This window comes from Prionailurus viverrinus, chromosome A1 (assembly GCF_022837055.1).
Source record: "Prionailurus viverrinus isolate Anna chromosome A1, UM_Priviv_1.0, whole genome shotgun sequence".
In the NCBI taxonomy this organism is placed as follows: Eukaryota; Metazoa; Chordata; class Mammalia; order Carnivora; family Felidae; genus Prionailurus; species Prionailurus viverrinus.
The window spans coordinates 192,197,409-192,219,415 of record NC_062561.1 but is presented as its reverse complement, the minus strand read 5'-3'; the positions used below and the strand labels follow the sequence as shown (position 1 = coordinate 192,219,415).

Here is a 22,007-nt window from a genome sequence, read left to right as displayed (position 1 = left end):
TAACACTTTACTGCCAATCCCAGATGACCACTCATCTACTTTCTGCATCAGTTTACTTCACTGGATATTGTATATGAACACAGTCATACAATACATGGTCTCTTGTGTCTGAGGCCAAAAACTTAGCATGTTTTTGAGGTCCATCCGTGTTGGACATACCAGCATTTAATCTTTTTTATTGCTGAAATGTATCCCATTGCACAGCTAGAGAATATTTTTTATATCTCTTCATCACTTAATAGATATCAGAGTTGTTTCAACCTTTTGGTTATTGTGAATCTTACTCCAGCGAACGTTTGCATGCGGGTCTTTGTGCGAACATACAGTTTCACTTATCTTTGGCAAGTAGCTAAGAGTGGAATTTCTGGGTCATATGGTAATTCCAGCTTTAACTTTTTAACAGTCAAAGCTTTTTCCAAAGTTTTGCCCCATGTTGTGTTCCTGTTAGTGGTATGTGAGAGTTCCTGTGCATCTACATCCTTGCCATCATGTACGTCACTCACATGTTTTTCCTTTAGTCTAGAAGCTCCTAGAAGGGAGAGACTCTATCTACATGTCTCCTCACTTGGCTTCTAGCACAGGACTGGGCACCCACTAAGAGCTTGGCAGTGCCACATGGAGTATGGTGATGAAGGACTTTTGTTTTCGAGTTAGGGTGTGTCAGCATGTCTGAGCAATAGTTTCCTCAACTGTGCAATGGGTTAACAGTGCCTACTGCCAGTAAGGATTAATGGAGATAATGTCAATAGGGTGCTTTGTCTAATGCATATGGAAATGGTAGCTTTGATATTATGGTTTTATATTTGTATGGATTCATGCTTTCTGAACCATCCCTGGTTTAGCGTATTTCTCTTTTGGTCTCACAGTCACATATTTAGGTAGTGTGTGCTGGGCCATGGGGATTGAATAGCGAATAACACAGTATTTCTCATCTCAAGGAACATTGAAGTCTGGCAAGGAAGGACATAGATGGAAATGGATCCCTGTAGTGCCATGCGATAAATGCTCTAATGGAGATGCGCACAGGATATGAGGAGACCTCAGACAGGGACCCCAGACCAGGAAAAGACATCTAACAAGAACCAAAGGACTGGGGAGAGGGCCAGAAGGGTTAGAAAGAGCATTACTGCCCAAGGAAGGACATATGCAAAGACTTGAAAAGGGGAAGAGTTGGGAGAAATTGCTAGCGTATTTTGTGCCAGAGAGAAGGGAGACTGGCAGGAGACGAGGCTGGAGAAGTGTGCAGGTGCCAGATGAAGACGGTGTTAAATATTACATTAAGGAGTTTCTCCTTACCTGTGCTGCTCTGTTCTGTCACATTTTACAGGCTGAGGAACTCCAAAGAAGATGGTTCAATACGTGAATGGCAGAAGTGACCATTTATAGATAGATTAGAGGGGAAAAAATTAGAGCAGTCTCCATATCTCTGACACTCTGATTCAATATTTATCAATCTTTTTTTTATTGCCTCCTCTCCCCCAGAACATTTTTAGATATATATTTTCCCTAATTGTCCCCCCACTCATGAATTTTTACTACTGTATATGTACTCTATACCTAGTCATGATTTGTGCTTTATACATAAAAAAACTAAGATTTTTCTTAACTCCCTCCAGTCACCAAATTTCACCCACTGGGGACACTATCACCTTTGTTGAGAATGCATGTTCTGATCTATTGGACTCTGCTCAAGAGATAAGCCTAGGTTTTAACATTTTGTAATCACCACAGTGCTCTTCAAAATGCACCCTTTAGAAGGAAGAAATTCTGTCATCAAATATTTGCTGAGCCAAGCATTATTTTAAGAATTGAGACTATAGGGGTACCTGGGTGGCTCAGTCAGTTGAGTATCCGACTCTTGATTTTTGGCTCAGGTCATGATCTCATGGTTCTTGAGATGGAGTCCCACGTCAGGCTCTGCGCTGACAGCAGGAGCCAGCTTGGGATTCCCTGTTTCCCTCTCTCTGTGCCCCTCATACTTGCACTTTCTCTCTCTCTCTTTCAAAAATAAATAAACATAAAAAAAAAAAGAATTGAGACTACAGTGAACAAAACTCCCGCCCCTCATAAAGCTTACATTCTGAAGCAACTTGTGTATAGATAAAAATGGTCCACCCTTCAACAAAACCAAGTAATGCCTGCCATTAAAATTGCTCAGCAGGAGATAGGCTTGCAACTTGATTCCTAAAATAGAACTTGACAGTACTTCCAGCTTGGAAATATGCTGAAGGAATTAAAAACTTGTTTGATGCTAATGCAGAAGGAAAATCAGAAGAGCAAGAAATAGCAAGATCTTTAAATCAACATAATACTAATTCCCAGCCCTCCCCCCCCCCCCACAAAAGGCAGCAGAGCGTTTCACATCTCAGGAATTTGAGGACACCGCAGTGTCTCAAATTTGCCAGCACCAGTGGGAAGGCCTCTGGGGACACCGGTGACTGTCTTTCATTGGCAGTGACTGAGAGAACCGTGGTCCCAAGCATGTGGTCCTTTTAAGTCTGGGAAGGGGACCTCTGCCATTGCTGTGGAAAGGAGACTTTGGGGAAGCTGGAACCCCACAGCCACTTCCTTCTAAGGTCGTATCCCCTCCTGGAGACCCTAGAAGACAGTGGCCTCTAGAATTCATGGCCTTGACAAATCTCTTGTCCACCCACCCACCCCCCCCCTTTGGAAAACCTCTCTTTCTCACTTCCCTTCCTAACATAGTCCATTCAGTGAGAGTTACCTTTCACAAAAGATAAGAAACCCCACTGCTTTCAGGCTTCCTATGCTCCTTTGCTCTCAAAATCTCTAAGCCTCATAATTACAAAGCCTAGGAACCTATTTGAAATGGCAGTGAAAGTGGCCAGGGTCAGCGTGAGAGCTGGGAAGAAAGAAACAAATTAATATTTCAGTCCATTGTCCTGCCCCTCGGAAATCTCTTTATTTATTCTGTACTCATTTTGTAGAAAACTGTCCATTTGAAACAACCAACCAGTCTCGACCGCATAAAAAAGAACAAATGTCATCATTCTTGGACCAGCCCAAAGGGAGAGTCTCTGGATTGTACCCACCTCTGCTCCCATCCCCACCCCCAACCCCTCTTTCCCTCAAAAGACCTTACACGGAGGCCATTCTAAATTTGAGAGAATACTGAGATTTCCTCATGTACGTGTGAAAAGCCCTGTGTGCCAGGCATGTGGGTAGACAGTGGTGTACTGCAATATATAGGACAGGAGAGGCCCTGCCCCAACTGGGATGACAGTGGGATCCTGACCCCCCACTTTTGTTTTGAGCATGCTTTATAGACTTTAGGACCACTAACTGGACAGATCTGGCCCTGTGGAGCCCAGCTTTCTGGCTGCTAGAATTTTTATGCTTGCCTTTAAGAATATTGAAGTTTTACCATTTGAACAGGGGGACATAAAGCTCTGTTTCCTCCTAATTACTTTTGAAATGACTGTGAATCTTCCATCTAAATGCCTCTTTTGCATCTTACTGGGAGGGAAATTTTGCTTTAAAACTGACCTAAAGCTCCTATCTTAATAATACTGATAGCTTCTTATGTCTGCAGTTAAAGGTGAAATGTTTTAAATAAGGCTATTCTCAAGTTGTTTTGATGTGTATCAATCCAGTCTAATTGTTCCAAAGCCATAAAGAAGATTCTAATGTGGGAACATATGTAATTGGACACTCTAATTTGTATTATATTTAGAATATAGGCGCCAATAACAAAAAAGTATACTACTTGTAGACCTTTCCCACTAATACTTTAGGCAGACCTAGGGATTGGGATGAAGACTGGAAAAATGAAGTGATGATTCACAAGAATAGGAAGAACTGATAACTGAATGAAATGGTAGAGATCTGGCAAGTTTATGTTAAGTTTCCTACCAAAAGAGGTATTGAAGTAAATGTCAAATTACTGTTGCAAAGGAATCCATTGCCTGTTGGATGACATGAGCATTTCTCAGATGTTGGTCATCTGGCTTCTCCTTCACTCTGGCTGTGTGCCACCTGTATTATAAACTGTCTCTGAGGAAGGATAAAGAGAGGCCTTCTTTTTTTCTGACTCCCCATGGTTTGCAGCACACGATTATGTACACAGCAGTCTTTCCAGAAATAGCAGATGATTCATTTTGCTTATGCTCCTTGGCATGGAAAATAGTTGGGTTATAATAAAGAAATTCTGGACCCCAGAAAGAGAGAATAGAGGTGTTTGACCATAAGAACAGATGGCATTATTCTTGCAGTTGGAGAGGGCCCTCTGTACCATCACCGAGCGCTCTCACCAAGTAAGTGAAAATCAAAATGGCAGAATGCAATCCAGCAGATACTTACATATATTACTTTTGCAAACATTAGATGAGGTTAGAATAATGAATAAGAGCATATAGTCTGAACTGGAAAGACTTGGGTTCAAATTCCTGATCCTGTAATTAACTAGCTGTGCAATTATGAGCAAGTTACGGATCAGTATATTTTTTCACCTGTAAAATAAGGAAAATAAAGACTATATCATAGGATCATTAAGAAGATGGCATGAGATGATGTGTATAGCACTTAGTATATGACATGGATTATTGACACATGTTACTTTTTAAAGCAACGTACTATTTTGTAAATAAATCAATGAGAACTTAATTATTTTATAACAGGTTTTCTCATTACAATTGCTATTTATAGAAAATGACACACTACAGACAAGCAAAAAGAGGAAAATAAAACACTCATATCTTAGGCATGTAAAGATTTTCATTATTAACATTTAAGTATATTTCTCTCTAGAATTTTTCCCCTATGAAATTTCTTAAAGAATTTGTCCTATGTGCACATATGATTGTATGTGTGTATCTGTATGAATATTTATATATAGTTATATAAAAATGGTAAAAATGCACATATATTTCTTTATTGAGTTATTATTTCATTAATAATGGATTATGCAGCAGTGCCTGGGTGGCTTAGTTGGTCGAGCGACCAACTATTCATTTCAACCCAGGTTCATGACTTTGAGCCCTGCATCAGGCTCTTCATTAACAGTGAAGCTTTTGGGTAGTTTTTAAGTTTTAATTTTTTTTTCTCATAACTGGCAAGGTGATGAGCAACTCAATAAATAGCCAAATAATTTTGCATTTATATTTTTATTTCCTCATGATTAAATTCATGAAGAAACATGGTAGTTTTCAGTAGAAATTCATAAAAATGAAATAAAGCATGGAAAACACAGAGTATAGTAATAAGCACATAGTAAGTTACCACTAAATATTAAGAATGGCAGATCTATACACTTTAATAAGAGGGGAGGGAGATAGATTTTATCTAAATAGGCTTGCTAATTACCCCAAATATAATAAGAATGTTTAGCCATTCTTATCTAACACACATCACACAAACAAACCAGTTTAGTTGGTTTATAGATGTCAGGTTTAGTATGTGTTTCTATGAAAAGGTCTGTTTCTCCAACTAACAAAAATCATCAAGTATAAACCAAAACAAGATAATTGACATATACTTTGGGGGGTGGGGATTGGGTGGGTGTTAACTGTTTCTTTTTTTTCTTTGGTTGTGGATTCTACCTGCTGCTAGTGTGATATGAACATACCCTCAGCCCATTGCTTCTCACGCTGGGTTTGAATGCCCAGTCTGGGACCCTTTTGGCAGAGCTGTCCCCACAAGTACCAAAAATAGAAATATACAGATGGCATGCTATCCATGAAAGGACAATATTGACCTGAAAAATCTGTTCTCATCCACAGGCTGAAGTGCCGTTATGAAGGAGGGATGGGGAAAAGTGCCCATTTCCCACATGGTCATTCAATACCCCCCAATGTGGTGTCTGTCCTGAATATATTGATGGACAGACCATGTGGCAGTGCCAGAGAGAAGAAATGGTAGACTCAAGAGGAACTTGAGGAATCTGAGAAAATGTAACTTAGTGAAATAGGCTGGGTGTGAACTGGCAAACTGAAGAATATATGGTCCCTAGTATAGCCTAGATCAGCTACTCACTTCCAGCCAGTGGTGACCATGAGAGAAGGCAGGCTCAGGTTTCCCAAGGCTTCCAGCTTCACAGGAAGCTGAAAACCTGGAATTTTTATTTAAATCTTTCAGTTTTCACATGTGTTTGGGAAAATGTAGGAATAAATTTTTAAAAAGTATGTGTGTGTGTATGTGTTTTTATATATGTATGTGTATATTGTTTTATTAAAATGGGTCTCTGGCTTGCTAACTGCAGATATTGAAACTTGCCAGCCTCCACAATTGCTAAAGCCAGCTCTTTAAAATGAGTGTGTGTGTGTGTGTGTGTGTGTGTGTGTGTGTGTGTGTGCGTTCTGTTTCCCTGGAGAACACTGAGTGATACAGATACACACCCACACTTATTTGGAAAAAAGGAAACATGGTGGAAGGACAAGGAAAGAAGCTAGACTTCTTTGAATACATCTTGTTTTGTAGACTTGACTTTGGTGCCACCTAACAGTTCACAGAACTATAATACAAAATTGAACCTTAAAACATTCATGAAAAATTGAAAGATGGTGGGGAATGAAATGATTAAACCTTACCAGACAGCAGGTTGGTGGCATAACCTAACTATACATAATGGAATTGTTTCAAGTGGTTTTGAAATCCAGTCATTTGACCGTACCTTCCTAGTAGGATGTGCTGTAGAGTTGTTTTAAGACAAATTTTAAATTTGTCTGCTTAATCATAATGTTAGAATAATAGTGACTGTATATTGTGGGTTAAATCAAATGAGTAATCATTTTCTTGTTACTGAGAACACAGATTTTTGGTTTGAAAGAAAGGTAATAACATTGTCAGATCTATGAGATTCAATGGAAATATTCAAGCCCTAAATTTGAATTGAAGTTTAATGAGAATTCGTAGTTTATTCTATTAAAAAAAAACAATATTCAGAACTTATTCTCCAGCTCTGTCCACAGAAACAAGGATCAACCCAGTAGCAATGAGCACCCGAAGCTCTTAGTTTGTGGTTTCTAATTACTACTTACTACAAAAAGCTGCCACAGGTGTTCTTAGTAGAAATGACTGGTTCCGGGCCTGAGACAGGATGTTCTGTGAAATAACTCTAGATAATTTTGTCATACCAGAAGCATAAGGTCCATCAAAGACTACTGGGTCATATTAAAATGACCTAGACACCAACTTGGAGAGGTTCCTGCTGAGCAAAGGTAGCACAGTTAGAACTTCAATAGCAATAAAAACTACACTTGAATGACGCAAGTAAAAAATGTCCATAATAAGTCTTAGAAAAGAAAAAAGGACTCATTGATTATCTTTGGAGGATACTAGGTGACCAATATTTTGAGGATCAATAAATAAAGGAGGAAAAATCAAGCACCTTTCAGGTTTTTGTAAACCATAATTTAGGGTAACAGTTGATGAAATGCACTTTTTCCTGATAGAATACCCCAACTAATAAATTAAGAAATAATAGAATTAGTTTATCACCAATTTGAAATCTCTAGTAAGTAATAGATCCTCTGGGCAAAGATCACCAGTGGCTGATGACATCACCGTGGAAGACATTGTATGTCTCCTGACAGAGCATGCATTAGAAAAATACCCTCCAGTTCAAAGATGTCATTGTCCCCATCTCAAAACCCCTGAATATGTCACATTGCATGGCAAAAGAGAATTAACATTATGTATAGAATTATGGTTGCTAATCAGATGACTTTAAAATGAAGAGATTGTCCTGAATTATCTAGGTGTGCTCAGTGAAATTGCAAAGATCTTTAAAAGTGGAAGAGGGAGGTGGAAGATTCATTGTCAGAGTCATCCAGTCAATGTGAACTTTGAAGATGAAAGAGGCCATGAGCCCAGGAGTGTGGGCAGCCTCAAGAGCCTAGAAAAAGTCAAGAACTGGATTCTCCCTTAAAACCTCCAGGAAGGGGTGCAACAGGCCTGCTGGCACCTTGATTTTTGCCCTTTGAGTCCTGAATCAGACATGTACAAAACTGTAAGATAATGAATTTGTGTTGTTTTAAGCCACTGAGTTCATGGTTATTTGTGATAGTAGCAATAAAATACTAATATATTCCATTTCTTAGAATGCGTTCTTCCTATAAAACTGAATTCTCAAGCCTCTTGATATAACTACCAATTTATAGGTAATACAGGAGACAGAAGAACACATTGTGTGAAATTATGGAATGCTCAACAAAATGTAAACTCTGGGCAATGCTATCACAAAAATGATATGTTTTCTTTATCGAATAAAGTATGTATATGTGTATGGATGTGAGAGAGAAACTGACTGACTTAGGAGACTTTCAGGAGATGATCTAGTATTTCATGTACCAACTAATTACAGCAGGGAACTGGATCCAAATAAGCAAATGTAAGGAGAGAAAATTTAAATGAATGAAATTTGAACATTGACACTGAGCATTAAATGATATTAATGATTTTATTTATTTTTTGTTGTGATGGTAGTAGTGATGGTTATATTTAACCAAATGAAATGAGTGTGGTGGGTAAAGTAATGATAGCCATAAATGGATCATTGTTGAAGACAAATGACAGGTACACAGATGTGTGCTATTTACACTTTCTGTTTTTGTATACATTTTAATATCTCCATAATAAAATATTGGTAAAAATGTTGGTAACTAATTTGACTTCTTAAATATTTTGTGAGAAAAACATACCGTGTCCAAAAACTGGATTCGACCATGAGGCTACCAGTTAACAATTTTTTTTTTAATTTTTTTTAACATTTTATTTATTTTTGAGACAGTGAGAGACAGAGCATGAACAGGGGAGGGTCAGAGAGAGGGAGACACAGAATCCGAAACAGGCTCCAGGCTCTGAGCTGTCAGCCCAGAGCCCGACGCGGGGCTCGAACTCACAGACTGCAAGATCACGACCTGAGCCGAAGTCGGCCGCTTAACCGACTGAGCCACCCAGGCGCCCCACAATTTCTGCATAAAGTTTTGGAAACTGGACCTTTTTCTTTAACCTGGGGAATTATCTTTTTCTTCTATCCCACTCACCTCCTGGCTCCCTTCTTTCTGCACTTCTTAGCAAAAGGGCTTCCTTCATCTGTGCTAGTAAATAACTAGGGGGCATTACAGATTGCCTGGAATAGAATTTTCTCAGAATAAGTGAGCAAAGAGGGAAATATGCATAATTGCACTGAACAATACTTCCTAGTATTTTATTGGACCTCCTCTCATTTCACCCTCTCAAAAAAGGGGGGGCAATAACTTTGTTTCCGTTTTTGAAAGCCTGAGGTTTTTTCGAAATATTGGCTAATTGCATTTTCTATGTTATCTCTGTGCTTCTATTTCAGGATGGAATGGGGAACTTGAGAATCACAGACAAAGGTCTAAAACTAGAAGGAGACTCCGAATTCTTGCAACCTCTCTACGCCAAAGAAATCCAGTCCCGACCAGTAAGTTTCTGCTGCAGGAAAAAGGAATGGTTGTTTTTCTTGACTCTAGATCTGGGGAAATTTATCATCAGCCATCAGCAGAGTATAGAGGATTATGGGAAGGAATGGTAATATAGGTAGTGAGATATGCTCATATCTGAAGTCTCAAGCGTAAGCACTGCTGTGGTACCGTAAACGATGATGATGACCTCTCCGAGCCTTTCTCTATTCCTGCCAAAAAGAGGGTAATAACCTCTGTTAATGAACTTTTCTAGATTCTGCTGCAAATAAGCCAAGAAAATAAGTGTGGATGTGCTCTAGGTACTATACAAATCCCAAAAGTATTGCTATCATTTTTTAATTGCCAAGTGCTTTAGATACTATCTTTAGAAACACAGAACTAAAGAACTAGAATTTTGTTTTTCATTAAGAATTTGGACAAGATGGGGCGCCTGGGTGGCGCAGTCGGTTAAGCGTCCGACTTCAGCCAGGTCACGATCTCGCGGTCTGTGAGTTCGAGCCCCGCGTCAGGCTCTGGGCTGATGGCTCAGAGCCTGGAGCCTGTTTCCAATTCTGTGTCTCCCTCTCTCTCTGCCCCTCCCCCGTTCATGCTCCGTCTCTCTCTGCCCCAAAAATAAATAAACATTGAAAAAAAAAATTAAAAAAAAAAAAAAGAATTTGGACAAGGTAGCCAAGGTTGGTTAGAATCAATTCAGTAATCAGCAACCATGCTCTGAAATGGTACTAATTACTCTGGTCTGGTATTAATCTGGTATTAATGCTCTCTGTTCCATGTACTTTGCTGCTTTGTGGGCATTACCATTACCTAATTTAATCCACAGATTTGTCCATAGGGTTGGCAATTATTGTCACCTCAATTTTACAGATTAAAGAATTGAGCCTGAGTGAGGTACTGTGTTCAAAGCCACACACTTACGAAGTAGGAGACCAGGGACTCCAGTGCAGGAAATCGAATTCCAAAATGTTTCTATTAACCAGAGTTTCCTACTTAAGCTTTTTCTCTCATCTGTTATTTTTGTCACGACAGAAGTGATTTCTGGTTTGCTTTTATTAAGCAATACGATCAGAATTAATTTTTGCTTTTGAGTGTTTTTTTTCTTCTCGGTTGTTTCTTTGGCTTTGTTTCTGTGTTCGTCTTTTTGGTGGGGTGGTGGAATTTGCTGTCTGAAAAGGATTGTTAATGCATTTGCTCTTCTGGGATTGGTTCATGCCCACCTGCAAACAAAGAGTAATGTGAAAGCTCCCCAAAGTGTTATTTGCATGGCGTGCATCAATGGGCATAATTAATGAAATTCAGCAACTTTATGCAGTGGGTACTTTTATCTGAATGCTGTCTAAACTACTGAATTCTGTTAAACTGGATGCAACTACTGAATTGCCAATAAGTTTACTTCCTTGTGTGCCTAGTAAAACGGAGGGAGTCGTGATGTTAAAATTATCAGAAAGAGAAAATCACTTCAGCAACCCAATCAGTGATTATAAAATTTAACTGGAACTCTTAGAACACTGAGTTAGCACTAAAGTACAAAGAGTACTATATTTATAGTATCTCTCATCTTTGAAGAAATTACAACCTAGAAGGAATCATGAGATAAGATTATAATAAGGAGGGCTGAGTGATGATTCCATGTTGAACTGAATGGAAGTAGTCAATTTCCAGCATTTAAGAAATCACTCTTAGAAGCATTGCTTTGATCTGTATTTATTTCTCCCAGCCTGGCAAGTTGGTTAAATCATCTTTTGAGTTACTAGTTGTACTTTAGATTAATCTTACCTGTATTAACCTTGTTTTGAGTATTGTTGGCACAATGTTCTATTAGTTTCAGGTTAAAAAAAGTGATTCAACAAGCTTATATATTACTCTATGTTCAGAACAAGTGTATCTACCATCTGACACTGTGCAACATTATTATAATATCATTGACTATATTGTTTATGCTGTATTTTTTATTCCTGTGGCTTACTCATTCCATAAGTGGAAGCCTGTATCTCCTAATCCCTTTCACTCATTTTGCCCATCCCGGCTCACCGGCTTTCTGGCAAACGGAGTTGTTCTCCGTATTTATAGGTATGATTTGGTTTTTTGTTAGTTTGTTTAATCATTTGTTTTTTTCAGATTTCACATCTGAGTGAAATCATATGGTATTTGTCTTTCTCATCTGACTTAGCTCACTAAGCAGAATACCCTCTTAAGTCCATCTATGTTGTCACAAATGGCATGATCTCATTCTTTTTATGGCTGCATAATATTTCAGTGTGTGTGTGTGTGTGTGTGTGTGTGTGTGTGTGTGTGTACCAATCTTCTTATTCTGGATTAAACTTTTTAAGTCACTGGTTTTGACTTATGATTTCCTTCTACTGGTGATGACCTCTTTATTTGTAAAGGGCCAGATATTTAAATATTTTAGACTTCTGTTTTTTTTTTCTTCTTTACAACTCTTTGAAAATGAAACAATGTTCTTACCTTGAGGGCCACCAAAAAATAGCCTGTAGGATAAAGCTTGCCAAGCCTTCTGTATTAGTGATATTTCTGTAAATATATAAATGATCTGGCTAAGCAACATATGGTACAAGAGAGCAGATTTTTTAAATGTTTTTAATATTTTATTTAATATTTTATTTTATTTAATATTTTATTTTATTTTATTTTATTTTATTTTATTTTATTTTATTTTATTTTATTTTATTTTATTTTATTTTATTTTATTTTATTTTATTTTATTTTATTTTATTTTATTTATTTTTGAGAGACAGAGTGCGAATCGGGGAGGGGCAAAGAGAAAGGGAGACACAGAATCCAAAGCAGGCTTCAGTCTCTGATCTGTCAGCACAGAGTCCGATGTGGGGCTCCAACTCATGAACTGTGAGATCATGACCTGAGCCAAAGTCAGACGCTTAACCAACTGAACTACCCAGGCGCCCCAAGAGAGCAGATTTTAAGATCATAGGTAGAATAATTGATTTTTTGCATAAAATATCCTGACATAAGTTTCCTTGGTGTAGAATTGGAGTCATATAAAGGAATTGAAAAACGTGTTTCAGAAGACTTGAAAGGGATACAGGTACATCTCTTAGGCCCACGTGCAGGAATTGAACTTTTTGCAAATTTTTAGCCAGCGTATCTGAAAATCAATGGCCATATGATACCAAGTCAAAGATATACTTGACAGAAAGCTTAAAAACTAATGATAACCTCAAAAGTCTTATTTTAATATTGAAAAATCAGTGAGCTAAATTCCATGCTTTCTTGTCATCACTTAAGGAAACCAGAGTGTCAGAATTGACTGTCTTTCATTGTCCTTAGAAAGTATTCTCCTTTCAAAAAATAAATAGTGAATAGAGCTCTTTAGCTATTCTGACAACAGAATAAATATCTTCTCACTGAAGAAAAGAAAGACCTACAGATATGCATATATAACAAAATCTGTCCGTAAATCACATGAGCTGTTGCTGAAACAGTGCCCGTACCTATTCTTCTCCGTCACGCGCTACCTGCAGGTTGCGGCCATCATCCTATCCTCCTCCACCTACACCCTTGCAATGTCCATCTCTCTCTGCTACCTTTCTCTCTTAGCCTCACATCTACATTGTAGCCAAAATGGGTGTTTCAAAATGTCAAGTCTCTCCACCTCTTCCCAAAGGATTCTCCATCCTCTTGCCATTGCACCCGGAATAAACTCCTGACTCCTCATGAAGGCCTAGAAAATTCTCTCCTAGATGTTTTTCATAGAGGGCTCCTTCTGGTCATCCTGTTCACAGTTCACATGTTGCCATTTTAGAAAGACCTTCCTCATTTAGTGTAACAGCATATGTGAAACATCATCCTGTTTTTTTTTTCTCCTTGTAACTGTCATCATTTGACATTCTTTCTTGCTTAAGAATATAAATTAGGAAGAGCAGGAGATTGTGCAGATTTTCCCCACTATATTCTAACCCTATTGCCATTTCCAGCACATGGTATATGCTCAGTAGATATTTGTAAAATTGAATAATAAATCATTCAAAATAAAGTATCACTTAAATCTGTCTTGCAGAGGAAGCATTCTTAACAGTTTTGCATACCAGGGCAGCCGGGTGACTCAGTTAGGTAAGTGCTCAACTTCAGCTCAGGTCATGATGTCACGGTTTGTGGGTTTGAGCCCCCATCTGGTTCCACACTGAATGTGCAGAGCCTGCTTGGGATTCCCTCTCTCTCCCTCTCTCTCTGCTCCTCCCCCATTTGTGCTTTCTGTCTCTCTCAAAAATAAATGAATAAACATTTTTTTGAAAAACACCAGGTTAGGCACACCTGGGTGGCTCAGTCTGTTAAGCATCTGACTTTGGCTCAGGTCATGATCTCACAGTTTGTTGGTTCAAGCCCTGCATTGGGCTTTGTGCTGACAGCTCAGAGCCTGGAACCTGCTTCGGATTCTGTGTCTCCCTCTCTCTCTCTTCCCCTCCCCTGCTCATGCTCTGTCTCTGTCTCTCAAAAAGTGAATAAATGTTAAAAAAACTTTTTTTTTAAATATCAGTTCAGTGTACATTTTTAGGCATTTCCTACAAGTATATTTTTTAAATAAAACCATACTTTGCATATTCTTTTGTACCTTTTTTCTTCCAAATAATATATTAACAGTAAATTTTCTGTATCTAAATAATTTTTAATAGTTTAAGAGCTTTTTTGAAGCATAATTGATATAGAATAAACTACACCTATTTAAAGTGTGTACATTGAAGTGTTTTTGCATATATATATATATATATATATATACACACACACACACACACACACACACACTTGAAGTCATCACCACAATGAAGATAATGAATATATCTTTCACCCCTAAGAGTTTCTCCCTTACCCCTTCATAGTCCCTCAACCAACTACCAATATGCTTTCTGTCCTGCACATTACTTTGCATTTCTTAGAACTTTTCTTAAATGGAATCATACAATTTGTGTATCTGAATAATTTTAAGAATACATTGTCCACATCACTTTATTAAGATCTTTCAACCATTTATTTAATATTCAACTTAAAGAAGATTGTGTGTGTGTGCGTGTGTGTGTGTGTGTGTGTGTGTGTGTGTGTGTGTGTGTGTGTTTGCTTGCCTGCAATTGCTTTTTCTTGGTTGGGCTGGAGAGAGATAGTGGAAGTGGTTCAGGGCATAGACCTTGAGTATTTCCCTTTTGGATGATATAAGAGCACTGAGAAGGGACTAGAGAATAACACACTAAGCATGGCATCCAAGGTAGAATTGGTATCTCTTTGGATTTTCACAAAAAGTAAAAGCAGATATGCTAGATCCAAAAGGCAGGAGAGCGATATCAGAAGCTGGTGACTTAATCTATAGGGCTCCCCTTCTTTCAAGCACAGGGGTAATTGCCCGCTGAACAAAACTGGGGTTCTGGTAGCAAGGAATGTGTGGAAGGCCTGTTGGATAGGCAACCAATAGACTTTGCCATACCTACGGAGTTGTAACCTTGCAGGGCACTCACATGAACCTCACACGTAGAACTTCCCTTCCTTTCTCCATTCTGGCAGTTTCAGCTTATTGGTTTTTTGCTGATGCACCTGACTGTTGCTTCAGCCACCCCTGGGAGGGTCTTTTCAGAAGAAGTATCTGCAGTATCATTTCCCTGTAGATTACACCTGCCTTTATTTCTTCTGCCCATTGAAAAGAGATCAGTGCCCTGTTGAAGAAGATTACTCAACCCCTCTAAGTGAGGATAACTAATGGATGTATTGCTTTTGTGTTTCATTGATCTGAAAGGAATTGGGATTGGTTAAGCAATCCACACAACGTTCAATACTGTATCCAATTTCATTATTGAAGGTTGCAACCCTGTAAAGTCACTACAAATTGATTAGTGTGATAGCAATCACTTTGGAAGATAAATTAATGAGAAAATGTTCATCCCTACAAAAACTTGCATCTGGGAATTAAATGAAAGTCCCAGGACATGCTAGCATTAGCCACATGGATGCATAGCTTCTGTAAGTATTGTGCCACTCAGAAAATAGATTGAAAAGGGCACACACTAAATTAACTATTCTACCATGACATCCAAAGACCAGCCTGTCTCTAGAAATACTACTTGAATGCATTAGCACAGAATTTTGTAAAGTTAAAGGATATAATGCCAAAAAAATTCTGCGTTTAAATGACCATTTCAACATGATGGTACTTTTTTCTTTTTAATTATATTTAAATCCATGTTAGTTAACATATAGTGTAATAATGATTTCAGGAGTAGAATCTACTGATTCATCATGTACATGTAACACCCAGTGCTCATCCCAACAAGTGTCCTCCTTAATGCCCATCACCCATTTAGCCCATTCCCCCCCACCTACCTCCCCTCTAGCAACCCTTAGTTCTCTTTATTTAAGAATCTCTTATGGTTTGCCTCCCTCTCCGTTTTTATCTTGTTTTTCCTTCCCTTCCCCTATGTTCATCTGTTTTGTATCCCTAATCCCACATGAATGAAATCATATGATATTTGTCTTTCTCATCCTGCTGGTTTTGCTTAGGATAATACACTCTAGTTCCATCCACATAATTGCAAATGGCAAGATTCCATTCTTTTTGATAACCAAGTATATTCTATTGTGTATATATACCACAGCTGCTTTACCCATTCATAATTCAATGGACATTTGTGCTCTTTCCGTACTTTGGTTGTTGTCAGTAGTGTTGCCGTATGCTAATAGTGCTGGCTATTGGGGAGCATGTGCCCCTTCAAATCAGCATGTTTGTATCCGTTGGATAAATACCTAGTAGTGCAGTTGCTGGGTCATAAGGTAGTTCTATTTTTAATTTTTTGAGGAATCTCCATACTGTTCTCCAAAGTGGCTAAACCAGTTTGCATTCCAACCAACAGTGCAAAAGTGTTCGCCCCACACTCATCAACATTTATTGTTGCCTGAGTTGTTAATTTTAGCCATTCTAACAGGTGTGAGGTGGTATCTCATTGTGGTTGTGATTTGTATTACCCTGATAATGAGTGATGTTGAGCATCTTTTTATGTGTCTGTTAGCCATCTGGATGTCTTTGGAAAAGTGTATGCTCATATCTTTTGCTCGTTTCTTTACTGGAGTATTTGTTTTTTGAGTGTTGTGTTTGATAGGCTTCTTTTTAATTGGTAAATACAGTTACAAAGTTTTGGCAAGTGCTACTAGTAGATAGGTTGAATGAACTAATACTAAGGAAACCTTTCACCACAAAGAATCAATTTGGACAAAAGTAGCAGATCCCTACTTTGGAGAGACTGCTCATCTTACTTTGCAGAATGATGCAACTAGATGGTGCTTTTACATAACTTCCCGTGAAGTGACAAAGGAAGGGACACTAGCTACTCTGGGTAGCTACTCTTAAAAGTATGTTGCACCAGGCCTACAGCAATGGGAAAGTTGCAAGTGAATTTCTTTCTTTCTTTTTTTTTTTTAAGTGAATTTATTTCTATACTCACTTCCAACTATACTTGGGCTGGGCATAGGGGTCCTAGCCCATTACTATATGGAATTTAGAAGTTTAGGGGAGGAGAGGCAGAAAAAGAAGTTGGAGGAAGATAAAAAATTAGTTTAAGAGAATAAAGTAGAAAATTATTATATTAGACTTGAGATTTATATGTCTTTTAAATTTCCTTATCCTATAAAAAGTCACATATTTTTAAGATGTCTTTACTTACTAAAACCTGTGTGTAGAATTATGATATCAAAACTAAATGTGGTTCTTAAAAGTTGCCTGTTCCAAGAGACGGTATCACACCATGGCTAAACCTCTGTGCTATATTGTTGAACTTGGATGGCAGCAAGTGCTACCATTTGACAGATGAGTGATCTTTGAGAACCTTTGTAATTTGGCAAATTCTTGTTTTCTTGCTTGTAACATTGGTATTCATGGCTACATCATGGTGGTTGCAAGTAAGATAATGTTTGTGAAGTGCTTAATACAGAACTTGTCATGAAGTAAGTGTTCCAGGAATGGCGACTCCTGCTCTCACCCGTTGCTGATGATGATGACAACAGTGATGATGAACATAACGGTGACAGTAATTTCCACTACCAGCATCATCGTCATGTGGCCTGCATATCACCTGATGTTTGAACTTGCTCTGAACCAGATGGTCTTTCCTCCTCTTCTCAAATGTCATCTTAATGACAAACTCATTGCCCTCCAAGGAAATCTATTTACTGTTAAATAGCTTTTAATTTTAATTTTTTCCTTCAGTGAATTATACTCTTCCAATGTTCAATTCATTTGTTTCTCATCTTCTGCTTAATTATTTTAGTACTGGCACAGTCTTTATTTTTTCTTTGTCCAACCTTTCTGAAAAAAAAATACTTTTATAGCACATATCAATTACCTTACAAATGCTTATACATTTTGATCTAGTAATGACATTTCCACTCATTTTATGATCTATAAAGAGCCAAATGTAATAAAATATTTAAATATTAAAACACAAACACTGGTGTTGTACAAAAATCAGGCTAAGTGTTGGTTCATATTAAAGTCTGAACTCCACATATAAAATGGGCTTTGAGGGTATACCACCTTGTCAATATTCATGAAAGTTGAGAAAATACTGCATTCTCCTTGAAAGTCTGAGCTGGTCATTCTCACTGTGGACTTCTACATTTGGATCTTTCATCTCCTTGTTTTATGGAAAGATGAGTTTTTTTTTTTTAATTCCATTCTGATTAAAAATAATTAAATAAATAAATAAATAAATAAATTCTGATTTTAGTATGATACGAATTAAGAGTTTTTCCACCAGCTAGAATTCCCAAGATCTATCTGGGGTGGAAGTTGAAGCCCCTAAGAGGTCAGTTAGACCATCACTGCATTTAATGGATGGAGTCCAAAGGCTCAGAAAGGAGGTAGGGATGTACCCAAGTTCTACCAAGCCAAAGTCAGAATAAAAATCCAGAATTTTAGTCTTCTTCTATATCAACACACTATTTTTATGGTAAATTATTTTCTCATGACACTGTTCAGTACAATAAGTTGAGTGATGCTGGCCATTTCCCTCTCATGGGGAATAACTTCCTGGAAGGTATGTTAAGTTCTGGAGGGAATATAAAGCTCTAAAAGAAAGAAAGGGAGGGAGGGAGGAAGGAAGGAAGGAATGAACGAACGAACTGGAGACAACAGTGGATAATGCAATAAGACCAGACTTAATTATGGCTGATCTCATCGCTGAGATAATATTCTCTACTTCAGAAATCTATGAGAGTTAAATGAAGTAACTTCAGTGACCCACCTTGTGAACTATCAAGTGAGCTGTTGGTATGAAAACCTATGACAGAAGTTGCACCCTGAATCCAGCTCATGGATCTAGTTTATTTGCCTCATGCAGTATTTTTTTTTCTTTTAATATGAATTTTTCTCATATTTAAATGTTTGAAGATTACACATTTTTTTAAAAAAAATCTACATTTTCTAATTCTTGTTTAAAAAACCTTTGGCAGAGTGGTTTGATATTTCTAAGGGCTGGAGCTGAGTAGAAGTTGCCTTCTTCAGATGGACATTTGTTCTCTGGTTTGCCACAGTCTCCACCAGGCACTATTGTCTCATACCCAAACTGCTTTAAGGCATTTATTTATATGATGGGGCTCTGAAGTCCCTTGAGGGTACAGCCCTTGGTTTATGGAATAGAGAATGTATAAATCTCGCCATGCAGAGTTCAGAAATTAGGTTGGCTTCTTAAGATCTTAGTCATTTATGATTCACTGTTCCCTAATATTTCTTTTTTGTTTTGGTTCTCTTTTGTGCCCCAGTTTCCCCAAGCAGTCTGGCTCCTGTGGGTTTTGAAATCATATGCAAGCGCAGCGGCAAGGGAGAGCAGCATCAGAGCTTCTTGGAGGCTGAGGCTCTGGCCTGCTACGGCCACACTCTCCCCTCCCTGAGACTCCTAGAGCATGCTTTCTTTGGGTCTCTATTCTCTGACCACTACAGAGCATTACTGGGAAAGAGGCAGATTGGGAAAAGAAAGTTGAAAATTTGGATTCAGCATTCTCTGCATGAGACAAAGAAAAGGTGGGGGTGGCAGAATGTGGCATGGCAGACAAGTACAAGCTTTGTCTGAAGAGGCTCTGTTACAATTTAGTTGCGACGAGAAGAGCCATGTCTCTGGTTAGTTGAGGAACCAAATGAAGGCTGCGGTGGTTTCTCCTCAGCAAGCAAAACAGCTTCAACTCCCAGCTGAACATATTGCACATAAAACAGTATTTTCCATGCCACTTGCATGGAACATGAGCATCTTGCTGTCTTTAATTAAGAAGTTAACTGGACCATGAAGTATTGCCCGAGTAAATAAAAGTGATTTGTACTAAGTCAGAGGGGTGCATAAGGCATCTTTGCATTTCTTTGTTCACACATAAATTATGGAGATTATTAAAAGATGGAAGGGTCATCTATAAGCCCATCTGCACTGGGAAGCTGATTGCCGTTCCCGAAATGTATCTCTCTTTTTGTGTGTTGTAATTTGTTGTGGACAATAGTGTGAACCAGCTGCTTACTCATTTTTTTTTAAAGCAGACAAACAGTCTTGAGTAGATCGACACTTAATACTATGGTTGGTGTGTTTGTTTGTTTATCCCGGGAAACAGAGATAGTTACTCAGAGGCTTTTGGTTGCCATAGAATTAAAATGGGCTGATAGGGTTCATGTTCTTCCTTTAATTTGGGAGGGATTGACTGTGTATACTTTTCTTAAATGAAGGTCATGCTGCAAATATAAGAGTTACTGAGGGCTTTGGTCAGATGTTCCTTAGAACTGTAATGGCCATTTTTAGTAGTAGTTCCAAACTTCACATACAATCTGGCTAAGAACATCTGATTGTATGACTTGAGGGCCGTTGGTCAGGGAGACTGCCCCAAATTCTTTCTTACTGCCTGTTGTGATGCCCACAGGTCCACCATGCAGATCTCATTTATTCAAAGACTCAGAAATGTATATTCACGCCAACGCCCTACAGCAAATATTCCTTCTCCCCACGTACATGCAAACTTCCGCAAGGATTTGAGGTAGCTCATAACTACTTACAGTAACATAGTAACAACAGCTATAATGGGTTAAGATCAGGAAAAATATAAACTCGAATAGAAGGCAGAGGTGGAGACAGTGTAATAAAATACGTGAGACAAACTAGAGCACCTGTGTACTTCCTCTTTCTAAGCCTGGAGTTTGATTATGGAGTTCCCAAACAGAGAGACACAGCCTGTTGGATGAAACCCTCTATGTTTACCCTCCAGAGACTATACAATGTCCTGGATAGGAAGGTGAGTTAAGGCTGGCAGTTCGGTGTTCTAGAAAGTACACCAGATTCCAATTTAAGGAATCTGAATTTTCTTCTTAACTGTCCTGCTGATCAGCACTGAGCCCTCAGTTCTTTATCTGTGAGCTAAAGAGGTTGGACATGATCAGTGGTTTTCTATAATTATTTTTTTAAGTCATGGAATCTTTTTATAAGCCAAATTTATCCGAAACCCCCAAATCCAGACAAGATGGAAGTTCAGCTGCTATGTCTGTGCCATGGCTGGAGCCCTGCAGCCTGTTTTCTTACCTACCCAGTGTCCCTGTCACCAGCCACACAATGCCTACGTGCCAGGAGGGTTCCACAGACCACAGTCTGAGAACTACCAGACTGGATGAAAACCTGGCCTTGCTTCAGCTAGATCTCTGCTCAGATGGCACTTTCTCATGGATACCTTCCTTGATCACTCTGTCAAGAATATATCCCTTACCTACTAGCTTTGTTTTCCTCATGGTGTTATCATATGAATTACACAAGTATATCTATTTCTATCTTTATATTATATATATTCTGTCATATAATTATATATTTATATACTTAACCTCTTTGCCACCGCTATTACTTTATAATCTCCATGATGGCAGGGACATCAAAAAGCACTTACTAAGAGATATTTAAGAGCAGGCTCTGGAACACCACCTTCCTGGAATAAAATCCTGACTCCTGAGCAAATTCTTTGACCTTTTCTCTGCTTCACTTTCCTCATTTATAAAATGGGCATAGGAATAGCACTACCTCATAAGCGTATTACAGGATCATAGGAGTTCATTTCTTTCAAATAATTATGTAAATTTTGCTGCTTATAGAACAGTACCTGGGTAGAGCACTATATAAACTTTCAGTATAATAATTTATTTTTTGCTTTGTTTCCCATTGCATCCCTATTTCTAGACTAGTGCATGTCCCAGGGAAATAAAGCAGATTGTGTGATTGTGTGTGGGTGTGTTTAAGTAAGTGAATGGATGTTTTCTTAGGATACTGCTGGCTCGAAGATTCTCTAAAGGCTTCTCATCTCAGGTAGAGAGACAAAGACAAGTTCTCTTTTATGAGGCCTTATAGATTGATTGCCTGAACCACACGCCACATATTCTATTATGTAGAATTACGTGAACCACACGCCACGTATTCTATTATGTAGACGAGGACATGAACGGCTATGTGGCATGATGCCACAGGCAAGTGGGGCCAACTAGGTGCAAGAGATAAAAGTGATATGAAAGGTACTAAAAGCCCTTCTTCCCCTACTTTGCAGTTCGGCCCTGCTGTATGTCTTGATTCATGCCATCCACAGGCCAATGTG

The 22,007-nt window shown here is 38.4% G+C and overlaps 1 protein-coding gene across 3 annotated transcripts in view; it reads left to right on the top strand.

Moving 5' to 3' along the window:
* The window catches only part of SGCD (sarcoglycan delta), a 569,013-nt gene that overhangs the window by 339,384 nt on the left and 207,622 nt on the right, over nucleotides 1-22,007 (top strand). For all 3 annotated transcript variants that reach the window (XM_047873975.1, XM_047873983.1, XM_047873967.1), the window contains exon 3: nucleotides 9,302-9,403. In XM_047873975.1, the coding sequence (XP_047729931.1) occupies nucleotides 9,302-9,403 (102 nt within the window). The remainder of the gene's footprint in view (nucleotides 1-9,301; nucleotides 9,404-22,007) is intronic.